The 26,741-nt window shown below is 31.0% G+C and overlaps 1 protein-coding gene across 1 annotated transcript; it reads right to left on the bottom strand.

Annotated features, from left to right (window-relative positions):
• Positions 1-1,853: 1,853 nt before the first annotated feature.
• LOC107448290 (uncharacterized) lies at positions 1,854-2,642 on the bottom strand. The gene has a single exon (XM_016063433.3). The coding sequence runs from the start codon at positions 2,640-2,642 to the stop codon at positions 1,854-1,856; it is 789 nt and encodes a 262-aa protein (XP_015918919.2).
• Positions 2,643-26,741: the final 24,099 nt, after the last annotated feature.

Genomic DNA, 26,741 nt, shown 5'->3' with positions numbered 1-26,741 from the left:
AAACATGGTAAATTAAAGTATTTTATTAAAAAATCAAAACAATCCTACTTTGAATGGGAAAGCACGAATCCACAGTTTTCTCGAAACACTGTCCACAATGGTTATCTCTTGGAACTCGAAACGAAACTCTTTTTGTTAATTATTTTAATTTTACTGATTGTTCCTTCTGGTGAGCGGACCACTCATGTCGACGCTCAGGTAAATAAAAGCTCGCTCAATAAAAGAAAGAAGTGGACTGTAATTTTATGCACAATATTTATTTCTTATTATTTGGAAGATAGCTTTTTTGTAGCTCGTTACAGCTCTGCTTCCACACACACTTTTTTTCTCAGTGTTGCAAGTTATACTAGGTGGCGGTACAAATCCGTGCGGATATAGAATAAAATGACAATTTTTTTTAAAGTTTGTTTAACGCCATTATTATTAGCTTTTTGGAATGATTTTACACATTGTCATTTTCCTGCGTTCTCTAAATAATTAATATAAACTATATTATTCAATCTGAGCTGTTTAATATAGTCTTGTGATTAATAGCACAAAGACCAACTAAAAATGAAATGGAACATGGAAGTAAAAGCTATAAAATTACAAATTGTAATTTTTCTGGCACTTGAAGCCAAGGAATAATTGCAAACTGCTAAATGCTTGCTAACTATTGTACATTGCTCTCTATAAGGTATTAATTAGAGTTACCTTAATAAACTAGTATTTTTTTAAAAAAAAATATAGTAATCCAATCCAAAGGGTTAAAAATAAAAAAAAAAAATTTCCTATGTGTCGTATTTTCTGAAAATTACCCATATATTCTACTTCGTAAAGAATTCATTTTTTTATATATTATTTTGGCTGCACATATTATAATTTGCGGTGAACAGATGAATTTTTATTGATATTTTATACGTGAATTTTTGACAATAACGGTGGTTTTGTTTTAATGTTCTTTTATTTGAATTTCTCTTATCTCCCAATCGAAGGGAAGCGATCAACGACGTTTATGTCTTGCCTTTATTTTGATCTCATTTAGATCACTGGTTGTGATTTTTAGTTTTAAATGAAGCTTACGGTGAAAATTTCTATATTAGATTATTTTATCAAAATACCGAAATGAGATTACTTGTATGTATGTAACTGGTTTAATTAAATTACTTCTAGTTAATAAATTCCTCAATCACAAAACACCCCCCATAAAAAAAACTATACCTACGTGCTTGATCCAAGGGTCTGATTTTTCAGTGTAACATCACTAAGGCTTAGCGAGGCCTAACAGTGGTGTAACATACCATTAAGCCTAGCTAGCTAAGCCTAAATTAGTGGTGCAATATATTATTAAGGTCTAGCGAAGCTTAACATGTTGGCGCATTAAACATGCCAGTAAAATCTACTTAAGCCTAACCAAGCTGTGTTGCATATCATTCAGGTTAGCCTGGACCTAACTTGTCAGTGTAACATTTCGTTTTGACCTATTGAGGGAGAGTAACACATTAAGACCTAGTTAAGCCATATATAATCCATTCCTACCTAACTCGAATTCAACAATAATTACACAAATTGTAATGATTCAAATTATTTTATTTCATTGTGGTTCAGTGAGTTGAATCTAAACAGAAACTTAGAAAAAAAATAATAAAAATTGTTTGCGCTCAGCGCCATCTGGTATTATAAATCCTCAACACTCCCCACTTGAACTCCTCTGAGTTCACTAAAATTTTAAACATAAAAATTAGACAAAAATAACTTAAACATATTAAAAACAATAACATTTAAATGCAAATAAATTTGAAATGAGATGCAAATATTCACTTGAAAGAAAATTTAAAAAAAACATAAACTATTAAAGTTTATCATTGTTCATTTCAGTCATTGAGTTCTAAAGGATAAATAAGTTGTACTGGGCGTTTATATTCGCCGTTGAATTTGCGAATAAGGCAAGATCTTACAAGTCCATCACGCCCTTGAAATACTTTTGTTATAATACCTATGTCCCATAATAGTTTTGATTTTGTGGTGCCCTTCATCAAAACCACATCTCCCACTTTCAAACATTTTGTTAGGTTAGGAGAAGTAAAATTGTATGCAGATCTCAAATTAAACAAATAGCGCTCCCCCCAGCGCTTCCATAAATTAGCCAATAATGTAGCTTGGTATTCTTTTCTTTTTATAAGAATCTTTTTGGTGGATTCTCTATGGATGGTTTCTATGAAATGGGCTGGATACTCTGCCTTTTCTTTACCAGGGGTTAAAAATTGTGATGGGGTAAGAATTTCCGGTTCACCAATTTCGTCAGTGACGTAGGACAAGGGTCGAAGATTAACGATGGTTTCGATTTTAGTCAATATAGTGGTCATCTCTTCAAAATTTAAAAGAGCTTTTCGAAGTATTTTCTTTAGAGGCTCTTTGACACTTTTCACCAATCTTTCATAAAATCCTCCCCACCAAGGGGCAAGTTGGACGATGAATTTCCAGGATATTCTTTTAGCAGCAAGAAAGTTTTTAAATTCTGAATTTTCCAAAATATCAAATAGTCTATGAAGCTCTTTATCGGTACATTTAAAAGTCTTGGCGTTGTCGGAGTAGATTGTATGACAACCACCTCTTCTAGAGAGAAATCTTCTGAATGCGAGCAGAAAAGTTGAAGTAGACATGTCTGTGACTAATTCAAGATGTATTGCTCTCGTGACTGCACATGTGAACAAGGCTATATATATGATTTCTCTATTCCATTTTCACCCTTGATGTAGATTGATCCGGCAAAATCAATTCCGCATACGGTAAAAGCAGGAGTTTCACTAATTCGATCTTTTGGAAGCTGTCCAGTCATTTGGGTAGAAGGCTTGGCTGTATATCTGCGACAAATCAAACATTTTGAGACAACCTTTTATACTAATTGTCTTCCTTTAGGCACCCAAAATCTTCTCCTAATTTCTACTAGAGTGCTCTCTACTCCAGAATGAAATACATTTTCGTGTTCTCGCTTGACAAGCAACTCTGCAAATTTAGACTGTCTTGGTATGATTATAGGCTTTTTCTCATCAAAAGAATAATCTCCTTCGTCCAATCTTCCTGTGATTCTCAGGATACCTTTTTCATCAAGATAAGGAGCTAAAATGAAAATAGAAGAAGCTGGAATAAGCAAACTAGATTGGAGAGCTCGTATCTCACTTTCAAAGAATTTTGCTTGAGTAAGCTTTACTAGTATATCTTCAGAATTTCGGAGCTCTTCTGCAGTCAAAGTGTCCATATTGGTTTAACTTTCTTTAAACAGTTCAAATATCGCTTTACCCACGCTATGATTCTAACAACTTTTTTCGAGGTTGCTAAAGTTAGCGATATTTATCAACTCAAGTTCTTCACCATCTACACATTTCATAACGGTGATTTCATTTTTACGATACTCAATGTGTTCATCATTTTCTTTGAAGAGTTTCAGTTCTGGCCACATTTCGGTCGGAAGGGACAACCAAGGTGGACCCTTCCACCAAATGTCGGAATTCTTCAATATACTCATGGAAGCACCTCTACTAATAAGATCGGCAGTGGAACCAGTCCTTAGGTTGAGTAATCTCTTGAATTTCTTCCAATCGGTGACGCACAAATTGTTTAAAACGAATGGCAGGAGTTTTTACCCAACAACACACAATAGAGGAATCGCACCAAAAGAAACTGCCACACGGAATTTTTATGGCTCTAGTAATAGTTCGAAATAATCTAGTAGAGAGGAGGGCACCTAATAGCTCAAGTCGTGGTAATGTAATCATTTTGAGGGGCGCAATTCTACTTTTAGCTGAAACAAATCATGTAGAAATATGCCCATCATTAGTAGTTTCTGATCTGATATATGCAACTGTACCATAACCCTTTAAGCTGGCGTCAGAGAAGATATGTAACTGTGAACTTATAATTTCTTTGTTACCTGCTTCGAAAAAATAATAACGCGGTATTTTCAAATCATTAAGTTCACCGAATTGTTTACATATTTCGCGCCACTGATTTTCCATATCTAAGGGTAGCTCTTGATCCCACTCCAATCCGCTTTTCCAAATGCTTTGAACTAGAGATTTTAGAAGCATTGTAAAGGATCCCAAAAATCCTACTGGATCAAAAATACGCCCAATGATTTTCAAAATAAATCGTTTTGTTATTTGCCCTGTGTCTATCAATTTTAACAGATATTTGAACTCAAAGTAAAATAAATCTCTTTTAGGATCCCAACAAACTCCCAAAACTTTAAATGGAAAGCCTGATTGACCTAACGATTCCTTTTCATTCTGAACATCTATACCTGCATTCTTCCATAATTCACGTAATTTTTTATCATTTGTTTGAAACTTTCTCAATACCATGCCCGAATCCCGAAATATTTCAACACAATCAGAACTTATTTGAAATGCTGTATCTGTACTGTCACTTCCCCCTATGACGTCATCGACATATACCCTTTCATTTAGTAATTCATACGCAAGAGGCTTTGATTTTGCAAACTTTTTAATATGCTCTTTAATAGTAGCCGCTAAGAGAAAAGGGCTACAGTTGATACCAAATAGTACGCGGCAAAATCTATAAATTACTGTAGTGTAGACGAATCATTATCGGGGTCATCTGACCAAAGAAATCTTGTGGCATCTCGATCTTCTACATTAATCCCTATTTGTAAGAAAGCTTGTTGAACGTCCCCTATAAAAGCAATCTTGTTTTCCCGAAACGCTAGCATAAGTTCATATATATCTGGGTATAAATTTGGCCCAATATACAAATAATCGTTAAGAGACAATTCATATTTTTTATGCGCGGAACCGTCAAATACAATCCTTAATTTGCTAGTTAGTTTATCGTTTCTTGTAACCGCCCTATGTGGTAAATAACATTGTTTATAATTTTGGGGATCAGTGTTTTTAACTTTCTCAATTATCCCTTCATTTTCGTAAGTTTTTATAATTTTTTTTATATTCTTCAAACAAGGATTTATCATTTTTAAATCTCCTTTTTAATTTGTCAAACCTCTCTGAAGCCAGCTCAAAGTTATCATTTAACAAATGTTTTGTATTTGGTCTCCAGAGAAGTCGCACACTATACCTACTATTTTCAAAATGCAAATCAGAATTAAAACCTTTTAACAATTCACTTTTATTATCAACATTTTCTTCGTTCATAGTATTTATTCCTAATCCTTCAAGGTTCCAAAACAAAGAATAATCAACATCAGATATTATAGTATTGTTTACAATCCTACTTAATTGGCAATTATTCATGAATCTCCCTTGAACCACAAAACCAAATAAACTATCGGTTGCAACGAGCCCTTTTCCCAGCCTCAAAGACGTATCAAAGATTACGTCATGTAGGAAATCGGCGCCGATCGAAATGTCTATATCAGCAATTTCTCCGGTATCCGAAAGAAAAATATTATTTTTCCTTGCTAATTGTTTAATTCTCTCATGGGGTGCGGCTATTTTCCCACACGTTATTTTTTCTACTACAAATGCTTCAATGCACACTTTAATTTTTTATCGTTTTTGTTCTGAAGATTCACTTTCACTAAATCATAAGAACACCCCTTGGAAATTTTTTCTCCAAAACCGAAAACATGCAACCGTTCAGTTTTAATGGTCCTGAGGTTCAACTCATTACAAATATCACGTTTCAAAAAACTGCGATGGCTACCAGAGTCAAATAAAATTCTAACCAACTTCTTTACATTACCATATCAATTTTTTTAAGACTCTCATTACTATGTTTAGCTATGTTATAGCTATTCCAAAAACTGTGCCACTCACAGGCATCACCAAAAAAACTTGTTTATCTCCAATTTAGGTAATTTAACGTTAGCAACGTGCGAGATATTTCCATAAGTTATATTTTCTTGTAAATTATTATTACCACTATTAACCGTTACTTCCTGTCTTGTAGTCTGGCATTTCAGTAAATATCTTTCAATTTTGCCTTTATAAGCCACTACTCGATCTTGATACTCTTGACTTTGTATGATTTCACTTTCAAATTCCTCGCTGTTTTCAAAATAATTTTCAATTTTCAAATCAAGAGCCTTTAAAGCTTCGTTTTTTTCATTTAACTGATTAAGATAATCAAACAAAGTATCATCAGGATGTATTTCTAATAACAATTTGCCAATTTTATTTATTAATTTTGTAATCAGATGTCTGATTACAGCTCTTTTGGACTTTAATTTTTCCATCCATTCCATTTCCATAAATCATCCATTATAAACAGCTCGCACGTTAATATAATAAATACAATACAATTAATAAATACAATACAATTAATTAATAAAATATCAAAATAAATTACCGACTTAAGGGAGACCAAAACAAAACAAATGTTAACTTACATTTCATGCAGGTGGCCTATTTTTCGGCCGGTGTAGCACCATAACTCGAATTCAACAATAATTACACAAATTGTAATGATTCAAATTATTTTATTTCATTGTGGTTCAGTGGGTTGAATCTAAACTGAAACTAAGAAAAAATAATAAAAAAATTGTTTGCGCTCAGCGCCATCTGGTATTATAAATCCTCAACACTACCTAAGCCTAATATGATAGAAAATATGTAATTAAAGAAAAGCTAAGCTTAATGGGGTGGTTTAACATACCACTTAAGTCTACTTAAGCCAAGCCTAGCGTTCGCGTGCAGATCGTCGGGCTACCGTAGCGGGGGTGCCATCCCCTCTGCAGAGGATCAAAATTGTGATGGCATGTCTTCGGATCATCCTCCACGGATGTTTCCCAGACCGTCGCCAATAGCCCATTGTGCAGCTCTAGTGCGACGTAAATGAACAACAACAACAAGCCTAGCAATGTTAAATGGCATTCAGGCTCAGCTAGGCCTAGCTTGTGTATGTAACATAGCAATCAGGCCTAGTTAAGCATAAATTGATCGAGTGTTTAATTAAGACCTAGCCAAGCCTAATGGAGTGATGTAACATACCATTAAAGTCTACTTAAGACTAACCTAGTGGTGTTGCATATTATTCAGGCTTAACTCGGCCTTACTTGTCTGTGTAGGGCATTTAGGCTTAGCTAGGTCTAACTTTTCAGTGTAACATATCATTAAGGCTTAGTTAAGCAAGCCTAATTTACTAGAGTATACCGTTAGAGCCTAGCTAAGCCTAATGGAGTGGTGTAACATACCATTAAAGTCTACTTAAGCCTAACTTAGCGGTGTTATATAGCATTCAGGCTTAATTAGGCCTAACGTTAGGCCATTAGGCAACGTATATCATTTAGGCCTATTTGAGGAGTATAACATATCATTAGGCCTAACTGAGACTAATTTGATAGAAAATATATAATTAAGGCCCAGCTAAGCCCAATAGGGCGTGTAACATACAATTAAAGTCTACTTAAGCCTAGCCTAGCGGTGTAACATAGCTTTCAGGGTTAGCTAGGCCTAACTTATCTGTGTAACATTGTAACATATCATTAAGACTTTACGTAAAAATTGAGGTATTTTTGAGGCATAAATGAGATATTTTTCAAAGGTAGGTATCAGTGGCGTATCTAGGGTATGGCAAGTATGGCGAATGCCATAGGCGCATTATTTCAAAAAGGCGCAAAATCGATCAACATCAACGATTTTTTAACTTAAAAATTTTATTAAGTGTTTTTTTTTTAAATTTATATATATATATATATAACAGAGAGAGAGAGTTAGTTAGAGGGGGAATTAAAATCAAGTATACAACCATTTAACCATTTCATGTGGGCTCGAAAAGAAGACATCGTCTTTTGAGGGACTCTTTTTGTCACTGGGAGAGTGAAGTATGAAAGGGAACCGTTAATTGTAAAACAAAGTAGGTGACAAGCGTCAAACAATTCAGGTTAAATATAATTTGTAATTGTTCATGAATACATTCACGTTAAATACTAAAATAAGTAACTGAAAAAAATATCTTTGTCCTTTCTGCTGTTATATTTACGACGATTTCGGCCAAAACAAAATTTTAATTATAAAATCATAATTTAAAGAATAATGCTTAATTTTTAATAATTATTACTCTCGTTGCTAACTTTTTGATACATTCCAATAAAATATTTTTAATTTTAGAAAATTTCCTAAATAATTCCCATTAAATTTTCATCAAAGTCCTTTTACTAAAAGTCTTTTAACCACATATATAATTTCAAATGCATTTAAAATTTTCGAAAATGTAGCTTATCATTGCTTCTCAACAAGTCAAAGCTGTAATAAAAAGAATTTAAGTTATCACCAGGGCCGAATAAGAACCTCAGAGGCCCTAAGTACTTATATTTTTGGATGCTCCTTAAATATAATTAAGAAGATCAATATAAATAAATAAAATATTTTTCTTAAAGAAAACTAAAGTTTACAAAAATAAATAAATGTATATAACTTCAAAATTTAACACTTTTTGCAGAGAATCTGGTGGAAATCAAAATTTTTCAATTAACCCTGTGAATGTTTTTTAAGACTAATCAAGTATTCTTCGATTTTAGAGGAAAATTAAAATAATTCCTGGTATTTCATTTTTAAAAATTCATTTTAAAAATTCCCTTTCAAATCTATAAAATATAACCTAATTTTATTTTCAAACTTTCCGGGTGTTACGTAATGTTTTCGAATATGCTTTTTAAATTTTTAATAAAAATATTTTCACTGCGGGTGTCAAGTCAATATTCACGTAAAAAAGAATAAAAAAAATATCGAACTTTAACCAATTTTTATGGAGAATACAAAAGGTTAATTCAGTATATAAACGAAATTAGTAATTAATAAAAATAACAAACAACTCTTTTTTTTCCATCTCCTAGAATTTTGAGAAACCTGAGACAGTTCTCCATGAATTAATAAAAGATTTCTTTTTATCTACGGCATTTATTATTATTATTAATTCAACTATTTCGCTTTTTGTGTCAAAATCGGTTTGCTTCCACTCCTTTGAAAAACGTAGTGTTTAGTTTATTTTACATTATTATTTTATTCATAATAATCAATCAAAAATATTCTATACATTTAATGTGTTTAATGTAAAACAATTTAAAGTTCTGAATTAATAATAAACTTAATTTATAATTAAACCGTTTGCTGCTTCACTTTAATTGCATGTTTGTGAAAATTAACAACAGAAAGTGAGTTTTGTATATAAGTGATAGTGTGATTATTTTAGAACGCACAATCATGGTTATATATAAAAATAAAATAATTAACTAATTAATATAATAATTAACTAATTAATATTAATATAGTTTATATAGCCTGTGCTATGTATGATGTTATAGCTTTTGAGTAGTAAATATATCGATATATCAAATTTCTCCTTCCTCGGCAATGCATAGCGTATTTATTTAAAATCATGTACTTTTCAATAATAAAAAAAGAATACAAATCCTAAAAATATTTATTGATTTTTATTTAGAATAGTTTACTTTGATATTCATTTCAGTTTAAAATAATTTACTTAAAAAAATGCTTTCGACTTAGATTATTTGATATTATTTATGTATATTTGAAAATACCATACGTTAAAATTAAACTATAATAAAGAAGCTGAATCCTTAAATTTAAAATATTTATCGATATGAAAAAATTGAGTAAAAATATAAGAGACTAAAAGAAAATGAAAGGTGAATGAACGAATTTTAGGATGTTCAAAAGTGGGTGAGAAATGTAAAGAAACTTTTTTTCCTTATCTAAAGGAAAGTGAGACCTCCCATAGTGCATCCCACTGTAACTTTACTCTTTCTTTTGAAGAAATCCCCCATTCTTAAACAAGAAAAGATAAGAGAAAGACCAGAATGCAGAGAATCCATGATCCCTGAATAAATTTTTATTTTCTTTATTTTTTCACTACCACAAGCAAAGAGAAAAGAATTTGTTCCTCCTCTTCGTATCACATTACATAGACTCTAACAAGATTGTAGTCGTTCTAAAAATGCAATTAATCAGGGAACCCCTTCAGGCAGAGATAGATCTTTGGTGATGACCAGAGGACAGAGAAATGTAAAATCCATAGGGTGTCTCATGCTTGTAAATCTTCAGTTTCATCAGGGGTTAAAATCTCTTTGAAAAACGTTTTCGGGATCTGTTGAATAGATTTCAAAAAGAACCCCTGTTGTAAATTAGTGTAAATCCTTCCAAAACAGGAAATATTTGTCATCCATGGTGGGAATCACCTCCACAAAAGTGTGAAATACTAAAAATGGGAGGTGCCTCTGTCTGGTAGTACACCCCTCTATTTTGAAAAATAAAGACAGACGTAATTATAAGTTGTTAGGTGTTCACGCTTCTATGAAAAATTCTGCTCGTTCTAGTTGTCATTTCAAAATTTAATTCAAGAAATTAATATTTATAGTCTATTTTGGAATTTTATAATCTAATTTGATAGGTTACAGCTTTTTCAGATAGGTTTTAATTCATTCAACTATTTAAGTGGTAAGATTTTTTTTCCTTGATTGTAAGTAATCATTTCCTAAATATTTAAATAAATGTATTACGCATAAATTATTAATTAGCGTTATAGGCGTTCGTTATATTTTTTAGAAATGATGTCTATGTGAAGGGATGCCAACTGCTAAGATTTCTCAGAAATATTTTATTAAGTGGTGGAAAGTTAAAGACCAAAGCTTGCAAACGTTTGGATAATTTTGGTTAAATTTAAAATGTTTACAACTAGATAACTGGAATGAAATTGTGTTTAACACGAAATTTCGAATTATACATACGTAGTGGCTTAAAAAATAATTTTATATCAAATTTAATAATTAAATAATTGTATATCTGCATAAACCAAGAAACAAAATATAAATTTTGCTACCACTAGAAAAAAGTTTCCCATTAAACAGAGCAAGTTGGCATCTCTCTCTATATATAGATCGAGAGGGACATTTGGCTCTCCCCCCTTTTAATTTTAAAAATTAGAATTTATAATATTTTTTAGTTTCTATTATTGCTGTTTTATATGAAAAAACATTTAACATGCACTAGGAATTTTTTGTAGTAATAATTATACATTGTATAATTAAATATTCGTTAAGGCTTTATTATTAAAATTAATATGTAGTAAAAAAAAGATAAATGTTAAAATTTCAAATGTTATTGGGGACATAATTTTTTAAATTTCCTGAAAATTTATTGCGATAGGTAAATAATTTTTTGTTTATAAGTAAGTAACATTCATAAAGTAACATGCTTTTCTTTTTATTTATTAATAGATAAATTTTGAATTTAACCACTTGTAAAAGTTTGATCTTTTTTTTTCTTTGAATGGTTAGGAAGCATATCGTCAGTTGTTGGCATTTTTTTTTTTTTTTTTTGTACTCTAAGTTACAGAAGTATATTCACTCACAATTTTAATTATATTTTAATGCTTTAAATGTGAATTGCAATAATCCTTCTACTTACAAATTGAAATTTTTTCTTCTAATTTTTAAAGGCATGTTTGTTCTGAATTTTTAAATTATATTCAGTTAATATTTATCAAACTGTCTTTGACTTTGAAATTGAATCAACTTCTTCCTTATTTCTCGGCCACAAAATTTCGCAAATCTTTCTCCTATATTTTTTCTTTTTTTTTCAGATTGCCATTTTCTTCACTTTTCTTTAAATAAAAAATAGATAAAATAAATACTACTTTTTTAATTTTATATAAATACTATTCTTTTAATTTTCAAGTGTTTTTCAATATATGTTACTTACATTACATTTATATCATCCCATATCACATTGCTTGAAAAAAATTGGTATACTATTTTCAAATGGGTTTATTAAGTGTCCTCCATTTATATATTATATTTATTTCTTATAATCAAAGTAAAATGGTAGCAAAATAATATTAATGTTATAATGTGTAGTTTATAACCCAATCATTACAACAGTTTAGTAACTTGAAAGAAAAAGTTATCAATAAAGTGATAATCACAATAATATTTATTCATTAAATAATTATCTTTATTTTAAGAATATATTTAGAAATGTATTTCCATAAAGATGCAAAAAGTCATCTTCTCGAATATTTCAATGATTTATATTTTTTTCTTTTTCCTTAGAAACAACTTAATTTACACAATTATAAACGACCTTTATAATTGCGCAGAATTTTTTTTTCACTTTGCTTGAAAATCTCTCTAGGTACTTCTCAGATTGCGATTACCCCCTAAATTTTGGGATTCAGAAATCCAAATCCGTCGAAAAAATGGCATGTATAAACAGAAACTTCAGAGAAAGTACGTTTTAGTATCTCATTTCGTAACTTAAAATATCATACCTGCACCTATTAATTATCATATTTTAAGTCACCCCTTGAACCATTGAGATGAGAAGAAAGTGAAGATCTGATCATTAGATCAAAAGTTATCAGGATGGTCCGTTTATTTATTTTTTTTGCGCACTGAACGTCTAAAAATTCATAATTCAAATTTGTTTAATATTTTGCTTTATTTTTAATTTGTTCCATTGTGATGCGAAGAGAATTTTTCATAATTTTTTTTTTTTTTTAATTAAATATGCTAGAATGTATTCTGGTCTATTTTTTTACTTTTTGCCTTTTTTTTACTGTTAGCAAACGAATTATTTCTAGTTATTCTTAAAACTAATCGTCAACTTCCCCTAATTTATTTCTCAATAAAAAATGTGTTATTGTCGTTATTAAGTCTTGTTTTATATGTAATTGTGTGTATATTTTTTCTTATTATCTGTTTTTATATAAGGATTGTAAAACGTAATTATATTAAGAGCATCGGTTTTTTTATTTTATTGAACAGTAAATAAACTAATCAAAATATGTCTATTTTTTTATTGTTGCTATTTTATTCGTAATTATCATAAATCGTAATTATTTACACTGTAATCTTTAATGAATTTATTATATCGCGATGATTTTATTTTGATGTTAGCAAAGCGTGATTATTTAAAAAAAAATCAATTTCCTTCAGTTTTAATTTTGAAAATGTTGAGTAATCATCCGGTTATGTTATAGTTCTTCTTTAACTCAGAGCTACATTTGTTGTGTGTACGTAATTCTGTTACCAAATTATATTTGTAAAACTTTAAAATATAATTGTGCTTAATTAAACAACTTCTTAGAATTTTTATTGACAATTGAAAAAACGCAATAGAATCTTCTATAAATATGATAAAAAAGGTGTTTTAATTTCTTACCGATGAGGATTTCGAATACACGTGAATGCATAACAATTAAAAAGAGATAATTTTATTGTTATATTTAATATTTATTTATTTATCAATTTTTTTTTTAAAAAAATTCAATTCAATCTTTTTGTGATATTGTCAAAAGAGTTAAATACTTCAAACAATGCTTTTATTTTGAATTGGATAAAAAAAAAAAGAATTTTTATATTTTAGTAAGGGCGCCAGTAAGAGGTTTGCCATAGGCGCTTCTTTCCATAGATACGCCTCTGGTAGGTATATATATCTATATGTCCGTGTGTCTGTGCATTACGAAACTAAGAATAAATTAAAATATATATTTAAATAACTTTGACAAGCGAATAATAAGACCGACCCTAATTGTTGAGAATAAATAATACCTTTAAACTTTTTAACAGCCTAAAAATACTTATAGGTTCACAAAAATGATTTTTATATTTAATTGATCTCATAAAATTATTTTTTAGCATTGCAGACTAATTTATCTTATACAATAATTGATGTCAGTCCACTTAATGTTCCGTTTTAACAAAACTTTATAATTTTGATTAACTATTAGCTTTCAATTAGCTAACTTTTTTTTCTCATTCAGTTATAAATTAACACTGAATTATATGGTAGTGATACTCATTGGTAGGACTTTTCATTTTCCACGCTTTTTTTTCACTAAATGCAGGTCGGTTCTCATCTTCTAATTTACTTCGTTCTTACACCACCTGTCTGTATATATTAATTTTAATAGCTTATTATTTGATTTTGGCTTAATAGTTTACAGTTCTTTTTCTCTTGTTGAAAAGTTACATGTCTCACTTGTTAAAGAAATTAGCATAAGTTCTACGAATATTAAAACAATTTTTTAAAATTAATTTTATTGGAAGCAGAACGGGATGTCTAAGTGTTAGTAAAACAAGGATGAATCACTATAAAACACTCCAAAACGTAATATTTACAAAAAAAAAAAAAAAAAAAAAAAAAAAAAAAAGCTGATGGTGAGTTTTAGGTGCTCTAGCGCAGCTGTAATTCATTATGGTTTTATAAAACCTGGCTCATCGATCACAATAGACTTATACTGCAATTAATTACACAAAAAATGCAAAAACTAAAGATATTAATCAACAGATCGTTTCCTGTCTTATTACATGGCATTGTCAAACCACACGGGCAAAAATACAGGAATCGGAACTTCTACATCATCTTCCATACTCACTAAACCTAGTCCTCACTTCTTTCCAAATTTGGACAACTTTGTTATCGAAAACAAATGCAGCAAAATTGACCCCAGGAATTCATTGACCGAAAGGGTTTTATCTCACTTGTTTGAAGAACCTGTTGCTGACATAGATAAGAGCACATATTGATGACTGAAATAGTTCCTTATATCTGTAAAATATCGACAAACTTTTTTTTCTGCAAATTTTATACTTGACAGTCTTATAGATGATTAGATAAAAGATAAGTTAAAATAATGTAACAAAATAAAAAGAACTAATGAACCTGCCTAAATGTTATCATGTACATATATTTCGAACTATATGAAAAGAAATTTAACTTAAGTACCAAATCTCTGAAAATCATCAGTGTGAAAAGCTAAGCAGGGTATACAAGCATAAATATAGGCCGTGGTTGCCAGTGGTTAGAGAATCGGTCTCCGGTCCGGAAGGGCCGGGGCTCGATTCCCAACTTCCTTAAGACGCACCGAGTACATGTGATATACGTGAGCATTAGGTCGATCGTTGAACAGTGCCATGGGTACAGGAATCTGGGGAAATTTTCCTTTCCCTTTAGATCTATGTCTAAACTGAGGAAGTGGCCTCACGAATGAATGGTGTTGTCATCTATCCATGGGTCTCTGAACTAAGACGTACTTTCACCCTAGTGGTGCTCTCTGGTTGAACAAAAAAGCGCACTTTCTTATCCAGGAGTCATTAGAAACAGCATAAATACTCACATAAATCAAGAAGTTGGGGCACGCTATTCATGGGACTAATGTAACAGGCATTCAATCCACTTTTCTTTGTGTAGAAGATGATCTTTTCTCAACAAATATTAAGTAGCCCTTCAGTTTCGTCCATATTAGGAAGCTTAGTTTATTGAATTTTAATTTATCAAGTTTTGTTCTTGGAGATCAAAATGCTCTCTTGCCGACCTGTGTCTGTGCCAAGAGCCCTTTATCAGCTTTTTTCCCCCCACAACTTGTGGATGGAGACCTAAAATGAATTAAAACAGTTATATCCAGCCAATGTTTCATGTTTATTAAATTTGTGAATCATATTTTTTATTTTCGCAAAGCTAAAAACTAATTTTACCCCCTTCAAGATCACGATCCCATACATGTGATCACGCGATTCTCCCTCCACGATCCACGATATCAGATATGAAACGAGCCTTTCTGAAATTACACGAACGGGATCTCAATACGATTATCTCGTATAACATCTTGTAGGGGCCGTTCAAAAAGTACGTACACAAAAATGGAGAAATTTTAAACCCCTCCCCCCCCCTTCGTACGTTACCGTACATATGGTCTTACTCCCCCCCCTTAGAGTACGTACATTTTATTAGTCTACCCCCCTTTTTCATAAAAATTAAAATAATTCTGTTTTAAATAAAATTAAATATTCATTTAAGGAGTGTGTAGGAAAAAGTCAAATTTAAATTTGGTGTATGCTTATAGTGTACGTACTTTGTATAATACCACCCCCCCTCCCCATCGTACAAAACCGTACAAAATAGCGAAACCCCTCCCCCCCCTTCGGGATGTACGTACTTTTTGAACGGCCCCTGTATATATGTACTTAGTACGCATTTACTTTGAGTTTGCCGGAAAACTCTTCATTCTCGATCTCATTACGATTCTGTCGTATAACATCTTGTACTTAATACGCAATTACTTGCGGGAAAGAGCTTCATTCTCCAGCCACTGGTCCTGAAGGGGTTGAACGCATTTTTAACATTAAGGATCTTTCTAATTCTTCTTTTCATGATTCTTTCTTGAAATTACATATGGATCCTACTGGTCTAAGAATTGAATTTAAGTTGAACTCCAGAATCGATTATTTCCTTTGAATAAAAGGGTGAAGAAACATGTATGTTGAAATAAAACAATATTTTTAATCACTGACATATATTGAACATATTTTGGAACTGAAACATACACAAAGTATAAGTAATATTTAAGAAAAAATTCGGGTAGTACATATTTTAACCCTTTACGGTCATATTAAACTTATACATAGTTGTCAAACTGGTCGGAATTAATTTTTGCTGAACTAACAGAATATGCAAGATAATTATAATAATAAAAATTTTAAGGAAAAAAAAGCTATTACACTTAAACATAATTTGTAAAATATTATTCTGAATTTTATGTACGTATCTCCAAATCCTTTCGATTTTACTCTTTGACGCAGATGGTACACCGGTGTCCCTTTAATATATATATATATTTTTCTTACGCTCTAATTACAAGCAAAAGTATATAAAAGTTTAATAATTACTAAAAAAAAATTCTGTTTGATAATCGGAATTATATTTGTATTAAAATATAAAGACCAAAGAAAGCAGTTGAAAAAAGAATTTTCTTTCATTCATATTCAAAAATTTATCAATATTTGATTTTGTAAATTAAAGAAATTTCAGTGATAAATAATTGTTCCTCTTAAATCTAAATAATTGTAAATAAGGGCAAATTTGAGAAATTATTGTTAGGAAGATTTTACTTTTAACGCAGAGAAAGATACCAGTGTTTTATGCTGTATTTCATAACCATAAATAAATTCAAATGCTAAATATAATATTTTTCACTTGTTTTGACCTAAATTGATTGTAGTAATAGTTGAAAGTTGTCATAACGACAGCAAAGGGTTAAATTTGTTCTTGATATAAACTTTTTCCCAATTCTAAATAAGCGAAACTCACCTTTGAAATTTTAGTCCTAGAATACAGATGCATTCTTAAATCTGTTAAGCTTTCTATCACGAAATTGAGATTAAGCAATTAGAACTTCGAATATCAAAAAGTACGTGATCATCTACATGTAATCTGTAATCACGAGCCATAAAATTGATTTTGTTTACGTGTACATGTGACATACACATGTGACATATTCATGTACAATAGTGATTGAATTTTTGTAATTATGAGTTGAGTGAATAAGTACTCTTGCACGTTATAGTTTCAAGGAATAACTGAAGGATACAAATAAGCTTGAAATAAACTTCAGCTTTTTCAAAAACTAAAGAGAAATTTTCAAATATTTTCTTTCAAAATTAAATTAGGCAGTGAAGCTTACTTCTTTATTTACGAATTTACTTCTTTACGAACTTACTTTATTAACAAAAATTAAATACCGTTAAGCTCCGTATTTAATTTTCGTGAAATGTTGTTAGATATTTAATCATTTAACCCTTTGACGCAGAATTTTTATTAAACATATTTCTCAGACTTTTTTCATTATTTCGTATTAATTTAGGCCAAAATTTGTGAAAATATTATATTTAGGATTTTAATAATTTATGGTTATGAAATACGGCATAAAACAACGATGTCTTTTTTTTTTTTTACGTTAAAGGTAAAATCTTCGAAACACGACTCAGTTCCTAACAAACATTTTTCAAATTTGTACTTATTTTCTATTATTTAGAGAGGTTATTTAGATTTGCCGTTATTTAGAGTCTAAAAGAAACAGTTATTCAACATTAAAATATCTTTAATGTACAAAATCCATTATTGATATATTTTTAAATATGAAAGAACAAAAAAATTTCAAACTACTTTTCTTGAATTTTATATTTTAGTACAAATAAAATTCCGAATTTTTTTAGTAACCATTAGACTGTTTTTAATAATTAAAAAATACAATATTTATATTCAAATACAATATTTAAAAGGGACTCCGGTGTCCCACCTGGGTCAAATGGTTGTATCATCACAATCAGACCCAAAAGCATATTCTCTTTGAACATACATGCATTTTTTTCCCGACGGATTTGGATTCTAGACCCTCATAACATGGGGGGGGGGGGCTTGCCGAAATCTGGGAAATATGATCCGATAAGTTTTCACTTTTTGCGTATATCGTTATAGCTAGAGAACTTTTTAAGCAAATAGAAATTTTTCTCACCCAATTATAAAATTTTTTCATCCAAAGATAATTCTAATAGATAATTCTAACAGATAATCCAAATATAATTTTAATCGACAAAAGAAAATTTATTTATTTTTCTATTATTTTTGATTATTTTATTTAATATTAGTCGAAAAAATTCTAACTTATAAATTATACATATTTTTATATTATTTTAAAGTATGCAATTTTTAATGACAGAATACAAAACTTGAACGACATCGGTCGAACATTTTCCGTGTTATTCAATTTTAAAGAGTCATATATTTAAAAATGTGTTTCCTCGAGAACTTTGATTTCTCGACCAATTTTATTCAAATTTTGCATTTTGTTATATAAGATCACATACTTCAAAATATTTTAAAAAATTTGTATACCTGGCAATTCAATATTTTTCCGACTTCAAATAAATCATTATCATTATTGGTGGCATGACAGCCCAGGGTGGGCCTTGACTTTTTTAAGAAGATTTTTCCAATTTACTCTTTTGCAAGCCTTCATTTCATTAATTTATTTATAGAAAAGCCTTGTTCTAAACAGTCGGTTCATCATTTTTAGTCTGTCTTTTTTGGCTTTTTATGGCATTTTATTACTAAAAACAGTAACATAATTTAAAAAAAAATAATAATAATAAATTTTATGTTCAATTAAAATTACATATTCAGTAAATGCAAATTTGTTTAAATTGTCCTTAAATAACAAATTTGATAATAAAATTTTATTAATTTTCTTGATGTATTGAATAATTAGTTCAAATCTTTTGGATGTGAAATATCATTTTTAAATGAAATTTTTGCTATTTCTAAAAACATTATGACCATATAAAAATAAAAATTTGTGATTATAACTAATTACAAATAAAAATAGTTCTTTTAGTTTAAGCAAATTTATTTCTTGATATCTGAAGAAAGAATAAGAACTCAAAAATGATAAATTAATTTAGTTTTCGTGAGTCTATTCCACATTTAAGGAACGGAATATGCTAACTCCATGTATGCGAAAACATTAAAAGAAAACTTTAGCTGAAAACAATGTCTTTTATTTTTTAATAGATGATATACTAGTTGGTAATTGGAGAATAAAAAAATGTTACACTTTTCTCAACATTACTAAACACATTTATAAAAAATGTGATAGAAATGAATAAAAAAATCAGAAAAATTATCTGATTTTAAATAATTTCATTGTTGGTAAACAAAAATTAATTAAAATTCATTAATAATCTTTACAGACTGAAATCGCATTCTTATGAAAGTTTTCTGAAAAAAAGTATGGTAATTGAAAAGGTGCTGAATTACATATTTTTTTCTCTCTTAAAATATAGAAAGGGTAGAATTATATGAGAACTCTGTAAAAAGGTTTTGCGTCCTTAACCAAACACATGACAATATAAGATGTTGTTTATTAAACAGTCTTTACTGGTAAAACCATACATTCAAAAATTCAGCTGTGTAGTTATAAATAAGCAACATACATTTACGGACCGGAGTAATTAATTATGTAAAAGCTTATATTTTTATTCAGTGTTTTTATAACCTTATGACTGCCAGATAGCTTGGTTGGCAAGGCGCTGAACTTACGTTTGGGAGAACGGGAGTTCGAATCCATCAGGCCGAAAACTCCCCGTGTTGTAAATGGTGACTGATGCACGTGAAATCTGTCGGGTCACAAAGTCCACCATGTTCCTATGACAAATCAAAACCTCTGGGGGTACTTCTCTGGTTCAGGTCAAAATTACGATCTGTGGATGAATAAATGGATGTATGAATGGGTCTGCCCTATAAACGGGTGTGATGCAGGGGTGTGGCAGAAGTCGAATTCTTAGTCATAAATGGCGCCAATGAAAAACAAGAACTCTGCCTCAATGACCGACGACAACAACCTTATAACGTTGTATTTTACACATTTATGAAATATAGAGGAAGAGGAATTTTTTCCTGGAAGATGGTTAGGTTTTTATGTTTCGAAAAGCTGTCAACTTGAATTCCATTATTCAACATAATTATTTGAATAAAAAATTAATCGACCAAGTTATTTCAATTAAAAATTGAAATCTTAACTTAAAAGTCACTTGTGTTTCTTAAATATAATTAAGCAAACTTAAAAAAAACATAACTTAAAGTTTAATTTAAAACTTTGAGTACTTATTTTATGTACTATATTTTTCAAAACTCACTTTAGTCTCTCTTTGTTTTTGATAATATTCGAGATAATAGTTTTGAAAATAATAATATTAGAAAAGGTAATCATCTATACTAGATGTTTGAATAAAATTAACTAAAAAAATCTCTGTAAGAAGTGTATAATGTATTAAGATAAGTAATATTTAATAAAGTAAGAATTTTTACTTAAAAATATATCCTGTATTTAAAAATAAGATTTTATTTTTAGGAATACATATTTTTTTAGAGATAAGAATTTACTTTAAAAAACTAATAATGTTTTCAAAAGATAACTAAAATTTTTAAAATTAAGAATTTCCTTTAAACAATAAAAACTGCTGCTAAAGTTAAGAATTTCCCTTAAATAAATACTATTAAATTGAAGATAAGAATTAACTTAAGTAAAGAATAGTAAGAATTAAAGTAAACTATTTCCTTTAAAAGGTTTAAAAAAAGATGTTTTCAAAAAGTAAATAATGTTTTTTTAAAGAAATATAATGCTTTTAAGAAATAAACAATATTTTCAAAAATAGGAATTTCCTTTAAAAAAAATAAATAATGTTCTTAAAAAATAAATAATATTTTATATTTTAAAAAATAAATAATATTTTAAAGAATAAAAATTTTCTTAAAAATATGAATAATGTTATTAAAAATAAAAATTCCTTTTAAAAAATATTGTTTTTTAAAAATAAGAAATTCCTATAAAAATTGCTTTAAAAAATAACTATTATTTTTCGAAAATAAATATTGTTTTTGAAATGAAAATTAAAGAAAAATGTGAGTAAATAATATATCAAACATCCTAAGTGCATAAACTTAAAATCTCGTTTTTGCAAGAGAATTGATGATTTATATGATTAATGATAATTAATAACATAAATTAATTAATCAATTATAGTTGATCATTATCAATCATCAATTCAATCATCAATCATAATCAGTAATTAATCATATAATTTATGATAATAATGATAACGAGTTAAAAGATTTTAAATTTTGTTAAAAAGATTACAAACAGTACAGTCGAAAAAAAGGGAGGGCGTTATATTTTGCTTTATATGTACTATCGCCGATAAATTATCGGTGATAAAGCATTTGGTATAAAGGTGGTAAAAAATTGCCCTATTCTAAATTACCGGGTAAGTAGAAGGGAGTGTTTCGAGAGGAGGGGGGGGTAGTCGTAAACAGGTACGAGGGAGGAAATGATGACGCCACGATAAAACGAGTCTTTCTGACTCTAGAGGTCCATGATCATATGGACGAGATCTTATTACGGTATTCTGGAATTACATCTCGTATTAGTACATAAACGTACTCTTCAGTATGTATACTCTCGGTGTATGTGGGTCTGGTGGAGTGCTTCTTTCTCATTCTTTTAGTCATGAAGGTGTTAAATCGGAAATCTATGTAATTTTGTGTTCTTGCGTTATGCCCCATTTTGCTCAATACCTCCTAGAAAAGAGAAGGCCTCAGGACGGGTTACTATAAACAAGAAATTTAATCCTTTAGTAGCACAAACGTAATGACATATTTCGTATTTACCACCACTGCGCAGCTTAGTAGCCCATGACATCTTTCTTACTTTTTATCCATTGCGCAGTTTATATTCGTTACGTGGTACTACTATATTAATTCGTGCTGAGGCCTTCTTTCTTCTAGGAGGTGTTTGTTTGCTACCTTCTAGTCGTAGCAATGACATGAAAAAAAATTTAAAAAAAAAAAAACGAAAAAGATTTTTATAGTTATTTTGATTGGTTTTTGAGTTATATATAAAATATCTGAAGTTTAGAGATTTTTATTTTCTATGTACACCGAAGAGCCATTACATTATGACCACCCTCCATCTATAACAATGGGTTCGCCCAGATTTTCATGGTTTCTCGCCCAGGAACAATGTTTTCATGGGGCACATTGGGACCCATAATCCTTATAGAACAATCCCTGACGTCTGTAAGCTATTTGAACATAGTTGTAGACCAGATTCACCTATTCATGGCAACAATTTTTCCTGCGGGGAATGGTGTTTGCCAACAGGATAATACACCATGTCATAAGAGTCGAATCGTCATGGATTGGTTCGAGGAACATTCCAGTGACTTTCAAGTCATGTCTTGGTCCCCAAATTCCCCTGACCTTAATCCAACGGAGCATTTGTGGTCCTACTTGGAAAACCAAATTCGTGCTGCCACGCTACCCCCTCGCAATGTACGAGGAATTGCAGGACCAGTTGGTGAGCGCTTGGTGCCAGATACCTCAGACTGCCTATCAGCATCTTGTGGAATCAATGCCACGCCGGGTGCTAGTATTTTTGAGGGCTAAAGGTGGTCCTACATGTTATTAGCAGAGTGGTTATAATGCAATGGCTCTTCAGTGTATATCGAAGTTAACTTTTATATTCTGTAGAAGTTAACGATCAATTTTGTCTATCAATTTTTTTTCTTTCGTAGCAGGAAGAGACACAAAATTGACACTTCTTCTGGAAACAGTGTAGAATCTTAATTATCAGAAACCTACTTCAAATAATCGATAAATTCGGACTAGCGAGATAACGTGGTTTTTTAATAACCAATTTATTATTTTTATAAATAGTGTTATATGCTTAACATCTTCCTTAGACCCACTATATTGTACAACCTTTGGTACAACTTTATCAGTTAAAAAGTAATATTTCAAGTTTTTTTTTCTATCTGTATGCCTTTAGAAAGCGGTTGTCGATGTAAAATATAACTGTTTTTTGTTTCGTAAGTCGGAATTTTTAATTACAATGAACAATTATTATAAATTTGATTCAGATAACCCATCGAAGAGTTTTAAAGCACATAAATATCTAATTATTTGAGTCCTGTGGATTTTGTTTCATGCCTGAAAAGTGAAATACAACGCAATCACTCAAAAATGCGAAAGATGTTAAAATTTATAACTTTTTACGCAATAATAATAAATAATTAAAAAAAAGTTAAGTATAATTATTTGAGGTGTTTTTTTTTTTACAATATTCTATTGCATTGATAAGTTTACTTAGTTCTAGGCATTATAATTCAAAGTAAAATTTGCCTTTTCTGCCATTATTTAAAGCTTGAGTGTCAGGATGACTAAGTAATGGTGCCCTACATGCGATACCCTAATTGAATTGTTGCTGCTGTAGTTCATTTATGTCGCACTAGAGCTGCACAATGGGCTATTGGCGACTATCTGGGAAACATCCGAACATATGCCATCACAATTTTGATTCTCTGCAGAGGGGATAGCACCCCCGCTTCGGTAGCTCGATGGTCTGAACGCGAAGTCGAGCACTTTACGGTAGAATAGTTTAACGATGACCAATACCGCACACCCTCGGTCCCTACGCACCCTGACCCAAGTGGTCACTCACCCGCACACTGACCGCAGCCAGTGATGCTTGACTTCAATGATCTGACGGGAACCGTGCCTTTACGATCAGTCTACTGTGGGACCGATAATTGAATCAATGTGTTCAGAAACCAATGATCTCCAATAAAACTAATTTTACAGTTAAACTGAATAGTTAAGTATCAGCTTGATTTATAGGGCTTTTTTTAATTTTCTGAAGTAAAAGTTTGACTGGTTACAAAATATTCGATATAAGTCGCTAAATCCCGAAAATTCGTTAAATAGAAAATCACCTTTTGAAATAGTACTTAAACGATGCAAAACAGGTTTTAAATTCATAAACACTAGACATGATTAAAATGGTAATTGATACACCTTTATCTAGTAAACTAGTATCTACCATTTATTCTCTCATAAATCTTAACCATAAAAGAAATCTGCATGAAAAGCAAGAATAGAGTAAAACATTATCCAGTGTTACACTATCATGCTACATACATTTTCAACTAAAAAAAGCTAAATGTATGTATAAAATTATAGCTACATTTGTTATAGTATAGTAATTTAAAACATACATTACCGCACGCGTTCATAAGTTTAATTGCTACTGATAAAATTCGTTAATTTTATCGAGTTTTTCCTTTGAAATGCAAACAAAAGGGTAAAGGGATTTCACTGCTTTCTCTAAAAGTTAAGTGGCTTCGAATAACAATTCAAGGTCATTTCCCTCATGTGTTGTTGCTGGCCCACACGGTTAGCGGAGCTAAACCAAGTCCATGACTCCAGAGACTCTGAGTAAGTTTGTAACAAAAAGTGGATCTGAAAAGAGGTCCACTTTAGAGATATTTAGGCATTGAAGTATATGTTCAGGAGTAGCTTGTTGGTCGTTACACTTAGTGCAAACAGGGAAATCTCTTGAACCATTACTGAACAACATAGTTCTTAGGTGACCACTTCGAAATCTTGATATAACCGTCTGATCCCGCCTACTGCACTGAAGGGTCAGGCTGCCACCTGGGCGGTTGCACTGATACCAATGATGAACAGGAGGGGCCACAGGATCACGAAGCCTGTTAAAACGGGAGTGGAGCTCCGAGAAAGTCAGAGATGCCGAAGAATGCAGGGGCAGATCAGTTCCGCTCTTAGCCAAGGAGTCTGCAATCTCATTACCCTCAACATCGACATGAGATGGGATCCATTGCAAGTGTATATTATGGGAGAAAGAAAGGGTCTTCAGCTTGTTTAAAATTGAAACTCCATCACTGTCACCCACCCCATGCCAATTCGAAAGGTGCTGGATTACACTCCTACTATCGCTCAAAATCCAGATGTCATTTGATCCAGGAAAAGTAAGCACAGCGCCCAATCCAGCATCAATAGCGATCAGCTCGCTGCGAAAGACAGAGCAGATTTCCCTCATAAAATGCGTTAACTAGTTTGAAATGTTCTGAAATATTTTGGGAAATAGGGAAAGCGGACCTCAAAGAAAAGTTCGTTAAATAGAAAATTCACTTCGCTATTTGAAAGTTATTTCACGCATAAATTTTCAAAATGTTCTTGGTTCCTCGAAAAAATTCGCAAAATAGAGAAATTCGGAAAATGGAAGTTCGTTAAATAGAAGTCCGACTGTATATATATATATATATATCAATTCCATAAATCGAGAGAAAATGTAGCAACTCGAACCATATTGCTCACCTAGTATGTTGATAGAAGGGGCTAACATCTCATCTGCTCTAAAGAGGATTATTTTTGACTGAGCTGACGAAGTACTAACTTTTTAGTTTCCTTATTTGATTGGCAATCAGTTCGCATCAGAATTGCTGAGCACATACTTGAGAGATACTTCGACAGATAGTTAAGGGTTACTGTGTAATTTGTTTATTATTTTATTTTATAACCGTCGTTGAACAGTCGACCCAATTTCAAGTTTACGACTACCAATGTTCAACTCCGTACCATTTTTTTATATCCATCGTTGAACAGCCCACCTAATTTTGGGTTTACGACTACTAATGTTCAATTCCGTAGCCTTGTAATTTTGAACCAATCCAGAAGACAAGGAAACTCCTGGATCAGTACCCCCACAGGTATGATTTGTTATGGGAAAACGGAGTACTTTGTGACTCGACAGATTTAAAGTGCATCAATCACCGTTTACAACAAGGGGAGTCTTTGGCCGGAGGGGATAGAACTCATGACGTCTTGGGCATGAGCCCAGTGCCCTACCAACCAGACTATCCCGGCCTTAACTCCGTAGCCTTGTAATTTTGAGCCCTATCCAGAAGATAAGGGAACTCTTGGATCAAGTCTTGGGAGAAATTAGCATTCGTGGAGGACGTTTTGATGGCACTACCCGCATTTGTGTTGCATGGAGAGGAAAACCACGAGAACTTTCCAAGATTAGCCTGACGGCAAGGGGACTCTAACCCATGATCCGTCTACCACTTAGGATATTTTACGTCGGCACTGTGGTAAGTGCGAGCTGGTGCGAAATTCATATCCACCAACCATTGCTGGCACTCGATTTCGGGACATCTCATTGGGAGGCAGGAGCTCTATCTCTTGCGGATACTGTGTATGCCACAGACTTGATTTTATGGAATTAAGGAATACATTTTGTTATGCCCTAGATACCAGCCTTTACTTTCTGCCACAAATACATGCTTCGGAACTATCCATGCCCTTAAATGAGTAAAATAACGCAATGATTCTAGATAGATCAATGCATTCCGTGAAACGAACGACAAATATAAAATGACAGCTATAATTTGATTAGCACTCTAATCAAAAATCTTATGTTATATAATAGAGTAGTATTTTCTTTTGTAACATTGTAAAATATATTACAAATGAATGAAATGTAATACAAATGAAAATAATATAATACAAATAAAAAAGGGAAATACAAATGAATAGAATATATAATATCAATAAATATTAGAAACCTATTAATCG

Source organism: Parasteatoda tepidariorum, chromosome 12 (genome assembly GCF_982258835.1).
Source record: "Parasteatoda tepidariorum strain Cologne lab strain chromosome 12, Ptep-v5.0, whole genome shotgun sequence".
Classification (NCBI taxonomy): Eukaryota; Metazoa; Arthropoda; class Arachnida; order Araneae; family Theridiidae; genus Parasteatoda; species Parasteatoda tepidariorum.
The sequence above is the reverse complement of the archived record's forward strand: the minus strand, read 5'-3'. Positions and strand labels throughout refer to the sequence as shown.